This window comes from Notothenia rossii (assembly GCF_949606895.1).
Source record: "Notothenia rossii genome assembly, chromosome: 9".
Classification (NCBI taxonomy): domain Eukaryota; kingdom Metazoa; phylum Chordata; class Actinopteri; order Perciformes; family Nototheniidae; genus Notothenia; species Notothenia rossii.
In genome coordinates, this window is record NC_136907.1 from 49,269,848 (window position 1) to 49,281,480 (window position 11,633).

The 11,633-nt window shown below is 40.7% G+C and overlaps 1 protein-coding gene across 1 annotated transcript; it reads left to right on the forward strand.

Annotated features, from left to right (window-relative positions):
- Positions 1 to 5,043: 5,043 nt before the first annotated feature.
- Positions 5,044 to 11,133, forward strand: grk7a (G protein-coupled receptor kinase 7a; the record flags this gene model as incomplete). Its single annotated transcript, XM_079651124.1, has 4 exons — positions 5,044 to 5,640; positions 7,577 to 8,032; positions 10,100 to 10,380; positions 10,794 to 11,133. The coding sequence occupies 4 exons, from the start codon at positions 5,044 to 5,046 to the stop codon at positions 11,131 to 11,133; spliced, it is 1,674 nt and encodes a 557-aa protein (XP_079507250.1).
- Between the last annotated feature and the right edge of the window lie 500 nt (positions 11,134 to 11,633).

Sequence of the window (11,633 nt, forward strand, 5' to 3'; positions counted from 1 at the left end):
TAAAATATGCAAGCGCGCGAAAGTCAAAGTCAGCTTTATTGTCAAAAATTCTACATGTGTTATACATCCAGAAATATCGAAATATCGTTTCCCACAGTGTGACATGTAAACATAAAACAAAAAGGGCCTAGATAAACGTGGTATACATGAAACAAAACAAAAAGGGCCTAGATAACCGGGGTATACAGTTTAAAATGTTATTATTTAAAGTGTTCAAAGTGCAGTTTCAGTGCAAGTCAGTTGAAACGATCTTAAGTTGGCGTGACGTTGAGGTCGTGCGACCCTGCTGCTGTACTGGCTTGTAGTTCGTTTATAGCATAACGTTAGCATTTTGCTTCTGGCGACTAGATTTATGATTCAAAAATTATAAAAGTAGGGTTTACATGTGGAGATTATCTGGCTGAACAAAACGTGATCCCTCTCTTAAATGTGTGTCAACCACAGACCTTATTTCGAGCTATTTTCCAAAATGCTATGGAGAAATTGCATTGGTTTTTGACAAAGGAACCGGAAGAAGTTTACTTCCGGGTTTTATGACGCGTCACTGCGGTTCTCTATAAGGTCCCATGGACCGGAAGTAGATGGGCGTGACTTCGCGAGCGATACACAGCCACTGAACTGATTACCCAAGATCCTCAGCTATGGTTTAAGCTCGCTGATTGGATGTTTTAGCCGCAATGCATGTAGGGATATGGTGTTAATGCCATATCAAATCCGAAAAACATTTCTGAGGCCCAATCCCAAACCACTCCCTCGACCCTACCCCTCCGTGAAGGAGTGAACTCCGTCTGTAGCCACACTCGCAGCTCAACGAGGCTCCCTCCTGTCAGATGGAGGGAGTAAATACAGCAGCAAGCTTTGGGACAAACTCCCCTCTCTCCGGCAGAAACAGGAAATGCCGTAACTGTATGTAACAACGGTTTCAAATCAGCATCTCTTAGACAAAAAGTTTAAATTAATAACTCAAATAAAACTCCAAACATCTTTCCTTGTATTTCAAAGCTCTTTTAGTTTTAAACCTGATGTTTATAAGCTTTTTTGCATCGGTCTGTAAATATACACAACTTTATAATAAAATGCACACATTTACCTTTTTCTAGACTAAACACAGGTATGATCCTAAGTAAAAAACATAGGAGGTTATCATGAGGTTGTTAACATCGCAATTTATCAGTGGATGTTTGCTGGAATTACTTGTTAACAGCTTGTTTCCTGACGGACACACACAGCGTGACTCCGGTCAGGTAGAGACCGGTCTCAAATCAGAACCGCTGCACTCGCTGTTTGAGGGCTTGATAGTCAGGGCTGCACATAACTGGTGTGCAGGTGCGCATGCGCACCCCCCGCCAAAAAAGGAGCACCGGATCATTTGAAAAAACGCGCATTTGCGCACCAGCATTGAGAGAGAGAGAAAAGAGAGAGAGAGAGAGAGAGAGAGTTGCATAAGAACTGTCAGACCCGGCGTGATGGGCGGGCCCATCCAGGATTTGGGCCCGCCCATCCAGCATTTGGGCCCGCCCATCCAGGATTTGGGCCCGCTGTTTTAATCAGGGCTGAATACAACATTTTAATTGTTTTATTATTATGTTTATTGTTGTTATTTGTAGGGCTTTGTACTAATATTTATTTTTGTTTTAAACTATGTTGAAAGATTAGTTTAATATCATTTTTTAAATTTTGCTATGAAATTCTGAATGAAATTCCGAATGAAAGGCTGCGCGCAAGACTGGTTTTTCGCTGGGTTGAGTCGTGTGGGTTTTTGAGTGAGATGCGGCACAGCAGCCTGTCAGTTTACTCTTGCTAGGTTAGTTTGGCTATTATCATTTTTATTTATCTGCGACAATGGATATCAGGAAGTGGTTCATGAAAGGAATATGGCAACTCAGCGCCAGATGCAGGCAAATTAGAAGACATCAGTTACTGTACGTTACCAACGAGCTAGCAAGCCAGCCAGGGACAAGGGAGGCTGGCAATCAATTATATTTTGAAGAGAAATTGACTCTCAAGCTGGCTCTCTCACAAACTCCTGCTCTGTGCGCAAGCAGACCGCTGCATACGCTGACTCGCTCAATCTCTCTCTCTCTCTCCCTTTCTCTCCATCGCTCAACCTTACTCCACCCTGTGTGTGCTCAAGTTTGCCTGCGTGCTTGCCCAAGTTTGCACAGCGTTTACTAATGTGCCACAAAACCAACCAATAGATGTAGCCTATAATAAGACCGTCAACAGCCTTATGGCGACCTAAAACCCTTCTGTTTCCGTAACAACAATTCACGAATGCTTGTAATACTCCACTAAAATTCAGAGGTTAACTTGGTATTTTTACTCCACTACATTTATTTGAGTTACAGGAACATTAATGATTAATGATGTGAAATATAAACAACCCTTAAAGCAGACTTTAGTTACACCTGAGTAAAATTCAGAAAAGGTGATTGTCAAGTGACTAAACATTTATCTGCAATTGAGATGAATGGAAACAAGTAATAAAGTATATGCATTACTCGTTATTCTCTACTAATAGTTAATTAAAGACTGTATAATGGCTATTTTGCCATAAGATTGTCTAAGGTTTATTGACATATCATATACACAACTATGGTGTAGTTATGCAATGAATAAAAAACTTGGGTCGCAGCTGAGGTTCCTCAACAGTGCATTACAAGACATCTATTAATATGTGTGTACCTCCACCATTAAACTGTCATATTCTGCACATTTCTTATACTATCTACATACATAAGAGTATAATTAATGTGTATAATATCTGTTAAAATAAGTGCTTCAACATAGTTAACATTGCAGGAAAAAAAAATATTTGACGTTAAGTACTTTGTCAGGCTTAATATTTATCTTTTGATACCCCCAAAGCTTTTTTCTTATTTAAAAGAAGACCTTAATCTAAAGTATTATTTAATGTTTGAATAAAGGTTAATTCGTTTTTCTGTTTTGCACCTCCTCCTATTAATATCTTTGTACATCCTGCACTAAACTGTTTTATTGTAGAGGTCACTTATAGTATCTTCTTGATTTTTTATATTCTATATTTCTATCATTGACCTTCTACTTTCCCCCTATGAAAGTAATGTGCTCTTAATATTTTTTTCATCAAATATAACACAAAAAAACAATAATTCAATAACATGCTTTAACCACTAGGCGGTGCACACAAGGTACACACAGCCATAATAACTTTGTATTATTAGTGTAGGACACTTATTTATGTACAACATCTGAAGATGTGTAGTTTTATTCATGTTTTCACATAATTTTACAGCATATTGCTATATTATTTCAGACTCAGTATTTACATTCTTATATTCAAAGAAAATCAGTAATATCTTTAAAAACTACAACTCCTTTTATATCAGCTGTGCACCGTTATGGTGTAAATATAACCTATCTACCAATTGGATCAAATATTACAGTCAACCGAATTAGTGTTGATACTGCAAGGAGACGTATTGTGTGAAAAGAAATGTAAGATGTTGTTTAATTGCTTATATATTTATGATCCACGTCACTCAGTTTTGGCGGCAGTTGTTCCTGTTTGTCTAGAAGTCTTCTCAGCAGGGCTCTATAAATAGAGAACTACGGCAGATATATAATATTTAATGCAGCTGAACCGTGTATTACAATGCCGTTATGACTTTCAAAGAGAAAAGCAAGCACACTCGGAATAAAGTATTATTTTATTTTTAAAAAACGTTTTCAGATTTCACATCACATAAACACCAACTCCCTGCATGCATTGCGGCTAAACCATCCAATCATCGAGCTGAGGATCTTGCCTACATCTGTTTCCGGTTCCACATCCACACGCATGGATTAACATCGATTTAACACAGCCTTTGTTTCTGCTAAAAGAGGTGTCGACCAGCTGGGGCAACAAGAAAAAAGGCGTAATCGAGTGTGACTATTACAAAATAAATCATTACGTCGGGGTAGCATTTGCTTGGCATTTCCGGTTATTTCTCCACTGGTTAACATGGGTTAACAATACCGTGTAACTGTCAAGTTTGAAGGGACGAAATCGTGAGATATTCACGTCTCCCAGCATGGTAAATCGTCCCATGTTCACGTCTTGCCGTGATATCGGGTTGTCCTAGGAATATGTGTGCACCCAAATGACCATTTATCAAAGGCTGATACGTTTGTTTGAGTTTGATCCCGCCACATGTCCAAGGGTCCTTGGGCAATATGATGAATCCCAAATTGCTTCAAACATTAACTATATGATTGTGTGTGGGAATGTTTATCAAGCCTTATGAGCGGGTGGCACATTGTATGTGTGTGTAAATGGGTGTCCGCTGACTTGTGTTGTAGGGATTGTAAGTGGCTGTCAAGACTAGATTTAGTTATTGTAAGGCGGTTGTCACTTTGCAGACGGATTAGGAGTATCTGCTCTGTTTAGACTGTGAGGAGGAAAGTGAAAAAGATGATGATGCCATACCGTAGATCTTTACCACATTGACTTTCTCAGTTAAAATATTTCATCATTATTCTGCTCAAGGCTCCAAAGACAACATTATTATCTAATCAAATGGTACGATATCCTGTGTAAACCAAAGTATTTCTCAACGTTAAAAAGAGTACCCTACAAAAACTGTAATGACAATTGTGTTAAAGGTGTCTATATCTTGAATTTTCTGCATCTTTAACTCTCCCACCATGAAATGCATAGTCAAAGAAGCCAGTGGACCACTGTTAGAGACTACTGAGCACCATGAACAAATATAGAGGGCTACAAAGCCTCTTAGGACAGAGCCCGCTTACGATTCCCTTTCCGTGCACAGCATCCTTGAATAGTCCATACAAAGATCCTTAAGCCAAAATCCCTCCCTGGTCTTTAATTCTAAATGAGTAATTACTGGGTGTGTCAGTGTGTCTTAGGTTTGCAGGTAGTCTGGATGAAGGGGCTCATTTGCTCGCTGGCTCTGGAGCTAATTGCACTCACGCACATTCTGAAAGACACTTAGGGTATCCGTGGGGAACCGTTGAAGAACCCAGTCACTTAGGGGGAGCAGACCACTAACAGCCGCCAAGATGTGTGACATGGGGGGACTGGATAACTTGGTGGCCAACACGGCCTACCTAAAAGCCCAGGGTGGTGATGACAAGGAAATGAAAAAGCGCCGCCGCAGCTTGGCTCTCCCCAAGCCTGAGGTATGTGCTGCAGTGAGAACCTCCCTCGAAAAGGATTTTTCATCGCTTTGTGAAAGGCAGCCTATCGGCAAAAAATTCTTTCGTGATTATTTGGTAAATAACCCTGAGTTTAAGCTTGCTGCTGATTTTCTGGATGAGCTTTACGACTGGGATCTGAGTGAAGGTCCTCCAAAAGACAAGGCACGTCAAAACATCCTGACAAATTATTGCAAGGCTGATTCCAAGAGTTTCCTAACCTTTCTTACCGGGGAACCTGCGGACAAATTCAAGGCTGTGACAGATGCCACGTTTGAAGAGGTGATGAAAGGCACAGTCCAGGATGGTGTAAGAGAGTTTCTGAAAAACAAACCCTTCACAGATTACCAGGACAGCCCATTCTTTGATAAATTCCTTCAATGGAAAGAGTACGAAAAACAGCCCATCAGTGACAAATACTTCTATGAGTTCAGAACTCTTGGCAAAGGAGGCTTCGGAGAGGTAAGCATGCAAACTCTTCTACATATACTTCTCTAGAAGTCTTTTGAAATATGTGTTAAGGCAAATATTTTATATTTTAACCTGCTTTTAGTTGCATAGCTCTCCCAGTTGTTGAATAAGATGGTGTTTTCAGACCAAAATGTGTGTTTTCATAATGTTTTAAATAATATATTAGAAAAGATAAGAAAGGAGATACAAATGTGTGCTTCAAGAATTGTGGTCAGCCAGTGTTGATCTTTTCTTAAGAAAATCCCTAAGCTGAAGTTGTCTATTTGCTTTAAAGCGTAAGGAAGGATATTGTAGGCAAGGTGATTACACCTAACATAATCATGAGGAATTACCTAGTCTGAAGGTGGCCATGAAGTCATGAGACATACAAGCACCTCTTGAACCTTAAAAATCATGGCTAACGTTTCATGAAGTAACAAATGCAAAGCCACAATGCAGAAAAATAGTGGTCTTGCGTTTATAGAACTAACATGGTTTAAATACTACTTGATTTTATTGTCTTATCAATAACAAGATCTAGTTTTTAAATTCAGACACAAATATGACAGTAGATTGTATAAAAAAGCCTTTAAAATATTCACAATGGATAAGAGATGTTTGAAGAAAATCAGAGGCACAGGGAACCCAGAATCGAGCCTTGAGGAACCTCTTATCTGACTCAACCTCTTAGCAATAAGCTTGAGAATGCAAACCAACATAAGTTGGTGAGACATTTAATTTTATTACGGTAATGTTTTTACCGTATAATGTTGTATATCGTAATGGACAACCAATTTTTTGTTATTAATGTAACTTGCTCAATAGTGCAATATAGTGGATAAACCTTATCCTCTATTTACAGGGAATGATTGAAACCGTTAGTAAATGTTAAGATAAGATAGGTTGCACATAGTTACCAACAGGGTTTGAGTTATAAACTGAGCTCTATGGGGGTCTTTAAAACTAACTTGTCCGTTTCCCACACACACACACGCACGCACGCACGTACGCACGCACGCACGCACGCACGCACGCACGCACGCACGCACGCACGCACGCACGCACGCACGCACGCACACACACACACACACACACACACACACACACACACACACACACAAACACACAGCAGCAGCCCTCTACTTGCTACAAACTTAAATATGAAAAGGTTCAACTACGCACACCACATAACACATCATCTCGGCTCACGCAGCACTCTCACAGGCATAGATTGCGCAATAATGTATTGCGCACCTTGGAGGTGCAGTCTAGGCATATTGTCATTCAAGAGATGCGTAGTTCTTTTCGAAAACATGTTTTTCTTTTAGCCTATTTACCTTGTTAACGTAAATAATACTCATTACATTGACACATGCATTATTTGTGATTAAAATAATGGTTGTTGGTAATGTATTAGCGACCCCCAAAGATGTATGATTTCACTGCATCTGTGGGAGCTCAGGCCATCCTTGTGGGAGCTCAGCTCCCATTGACTCCCACATAACTCGAACCCTGGTTACCAAGATTTAAAGCTGGCAAGGTTCAGGTTTGGTTGACTTCTTGAAGCAGTTTTAATCCAACCAATGATTGATACGTCAATGACGTATTGTCATACTGATATTCTGTACAAACTGTGAAGTCCACTGAGACAAATGTAGCATTTGTGATATTGGGCTATATAAATAAACATTGATTGATTAAAACATTGAATGATTCTAAATCAGTGTTATTGGGCAATATTTGTAATAATATCAATTGTGGATCATGACATTTGTGATGACATACATTGATGATTTATTGGTATTCTTTTAGTTTATTTAGGGAGCTTTATCTCCATCCCCCCTTTAAAACAGAGAACAAGCCACAGCCTCCTGATCAATCAAAAGATACATTCTTGGGCATTGATTATAACATAGGTCCTTTTTAACAACTCATCTGTTTTTCTCAGGTGTGTGCTGTTCAGGTGAAGAACACAGGCCAGATGTATGCCTGCAAGAAGTTATGTAAAAAGCGACTGAAGAAGAAGGGTGGTGAGAAGATGGCCCTGTTAGAGAAGCAGATCCTGGAGAAGGTTAACAGTCTGTTTCTGGTCAACTTGGGCTACGCCTATGACACCAAGACCCACCTGTGCCTTGTCATGACCCTGATGAATGGAGGAGACCTCAGGTACCACATTTACAACATAGGCTATGATGGCAGGGGTGCGGACAAGGGCATCGAGATGAAGCGCATCATCCACTACACAGCGCAAATCACCACCGGGATTATGCATTTGCACGAAATGAATGTCATATACCGTGACATGAAGCCGGAAAATGTGTTGCTGGATAGCTTTGGTCAGTGCCGACTTTCGGATTTGGGTCTGGCTGTAGAGATTGTTCCAGAGAAGACCATCACCCAGATGGTGAGTACAAACAAAACTGGTTATAAAACACTGGTTGAATGGCAATTCCAGTTTGGAGTACTCATTAGCATTGCTAACATGATAATGGGAATCATAGCAAGATTGTGAACCCTCATGGGTGCTTTTTTTTTTTTCAAAGTCTTTGAAGTTGCATACACCACAGTGCAGGCAATGACTCTTCCCTGATTCTGTTACATGTATCAGATCTTTAAACCAACAATAGTTTGATGACATCATCCTCTATGGTTGGAGTTTAAGAAAACACATACTCATGTCTGTACCTTTCTTAGTCAAGTTGGAGTCAAAAACTGAGCTCAGGCTTAGACAGGGTTCTTCGTAGGGTTTTTACTTTAAATCCGGACAGGGATTACCGGATTGCTCAAAGATCTGTGCAATGAGTCTCTGAAGCCATTATATAACTCATTTGATCCTTTAGCAGTCAGATTATAGCCTGGCAATTTATAGGCCACAATTTTGTGTAGGGACTAGGTCGTAGACATTAGTGGACCAATTATATTTAAACTAGCACTCTACAAATACCAGTTTCCCTCAAAAACGTTACCTTGAGAGAGTTGCCTCAGCTGAGCGTAGTTTTTGACCAGAACACTTTTTTAAGCCTGTAGCCTGCAATACTTCATGACACAGTTCTCATGTCATCATTGAGTTCAGTTTGATGTTACACCCGATGCTTCTAACTGAGGATTTCTCCACAATGTGCCTAAAAAAAGGTTGTCATTAACAAAACACCATGATGACATTGATCACTGAGCTCTAAACATTTGTCAGGACTGACAAAGCCTACAAATGACCTGAAAAAAGATGCCACATTTTGCATCAGGGTTCCTTTAGGACTTACTTGCCGTAGCAAAGAGTAAGCTCTCGGCTCCATGAAAGTCTAGTAAGCTCATTATCCAGTACTCTGATGCTCCTCCACCAGCCAAAGTGACTGGGCTCACCTCCTACAGGCAAGGCTGGCTTTGGGCCCCTAATCTTCTTAGTGGGCATTACACAAGTCTGTCCCTGATTACACTGACAGATCCAGGTAAAAGCTGAATATGTTAAGACATGTTAGTTTGCAAACACGTTGACTTTGACCTCGCAAAAATGGGATCAGTTCCTTGCAAATAGGATCAGAATAATCTTGATGATTACGCATAGTAGAGTTTTGCCCCTTTAAGTGACCAGAGTGTGTAGGGTAACCATTTTGTGCAGGGTTGAGTAACCCTAACATAACACAGTTCCAAAAAGCCACCAGAAAAAGTTTTTAATCATTTGCATAGGGAACATGGAAGTAAGTACAAGGACGTAAAAGGGTTAAGAATGTGTCAGTAAAGCATCATGCCTTCACTAATCTCACAGTAGGGATTCTTGTAGTTGAAGTAAAGGCCAGATCTTGAAGTACCATGCACATTTTTAAAAAAAGGTGCAAGAGATGTTGAATGATGCTGTGTCAAATGCTAACAATCATCAAAATACAAAGACCAGAAACCTATGGATCTCTTTAGAAAATATGTATTTTTAGTAGCAAAGGTTGAGTTCTTGGCTCCATGCCAGTTTGTAGTGTGTGTGCATTACTTACAGAGGCATGGGTACGTGTTGTCTGGATCTTCCTTATTTATATTGGTGGATGTAGCCTCCAGAAATGGCCAGGCTTTATATAAGAGGCTGGGCAGCTCTGTCAATGTAAAGACGCACATGACTCTTGACAAGTACTAGGCTTATCATTAGGATTAGGGCTGCAGGTGAGGTCATACATGGAGAGGGAGGGGTGAGGTGTGGGGGGGGAGGGGGGGGGGGGGGTCAGCGGGAGTACACAAGAGAGGGAAAGGTGAAAGTTACACAGAGAGAAAGAAACAATAGAATAAAGCTTTCAGTAACCCAGGCTATAATACTGTGCAACACTTGTCCATGGGGACCTACGAAGGGCATGGCTCAAAGTTTTGTTTAGAAGTCTTTCCTTCCACAAGACCTATAGGCACAACATGCTGTCTAGTCTCTTGGCCAACAAGGAAAACATGTATTAAAAGAATGTACAGATTCATATTCAATCATCCCCATCTCCTTCAGGCTGGTACTGGAGCCTACATGGCCCCTGAGCTCCTGACCAAAACTCCATATAGGACATCAGTGGACTGGTGGGCCCTGGGCTGCAGTATCTACGAGATGGTGGCTGGCTACACACCTTTCAAAGGGCCAGAGAGCAAGAAAGAGAAGGTGGAGAAGGAGGAGGTACAGCGCCGTATCCAGAACGAGGAACCAAAGTGGGAGCACAAGTGCTTCGATGCTCCCACCAAGGACGTCATCCAGCAGTTCCTCAAGAAGAAGATTGAGGAGCGCCTGGGCATTAAGTAAGAGGTTATTCTACTCTTTTAGTCAAGCCACATGCTGTTTGTGTGTGTTTCAAGTTTTCAGTCAATTGTAATTTTTGTAACTGTATATTTTTCTAAAAAAGAAACCGGAAATCAGTTACACATATCATTTAAGATTTAAACGTTTTTGATCCGCTGTAATGGGTGTTAAGGATCAGAGATGGGAATAACTATGAATGAATGAACTGGTTTAGTAAGAGGAAAAACAACACAAATTGTGTCTAGATGGTGTCTCGATTTGCGATAACTTCACAAGATGGTTAAGCAGTGAGCTCAAGATTCTAGACTCGACCACATAAACTAAATCTAAACCTTAACCAACATGTTTTCTAAACCCGTGCAGCCAGTGTTCTTGATTCAGTCTGAAAGAATACTTTTTACTTTCTTACCAGGAACAACATGGAGGATCCCAGGAAGCACGAGTGGTTCAAGAACATCAACTTCCCCCGTCTGGAGGCCGGGCTGGTGGACCCTCCATGGGTGCCCAAGCCCAACGTCGTCTACGCCAAGGACACCGACGACATCGCAGAATTCTCCGAGATCAAGGGCATAGAGTTTGACGCCAATGACAATAAGTTCTTCAAGGAGTTCAGCACAGGCGCTGTACCCATTCAATGGCAGACGGAGATGATCGAGACTAAACTGTTTGACGAGCTCAACGACCCCAACAGAAAAGCGGGCGGAGGAGACCCCGATGACGAGAAGAAGTCGGGCACGTGTATATTGCTGTGAGATGTTCGATGTCGTATACGAGTTATAACAATCAGTAATCTGTTTGTCTCTCAGTCAGATGCACACCAACATCGATGGATGGATCCAGAAAGAGGTGTGCGTCTTTGTTGAGAAGTATATGTACCATCCCTTTCTTTTAAGGGATGCTCAATGTTTAGAGGCAATGCTATCCAGGCAATGTTCGGTAAAATACGGAGGATGTGATGACTTATTTGGATCTCTGTGGTTCACTGCTTCTAAATGTCTAAAGATGTAGACATGCAACCATGTTGAATGCTAGAAGTCATTTTCACAACCCTTTATTGAGGACTATAGTGTTAGATTACATAATTTGAACAAATTTGAACCAACATGCCGAAATATCTTTTAGTATATTCAAGTCGATTGTGTAAAGATTTCAGTATTTCAAAGCCCCCCCCCCCCCTGTTCACTGTTTACACAGTGAAAAGTGCTGATTAAGAACATGGCAAAGAGAGTTTTACTATTTAATATTACACTTT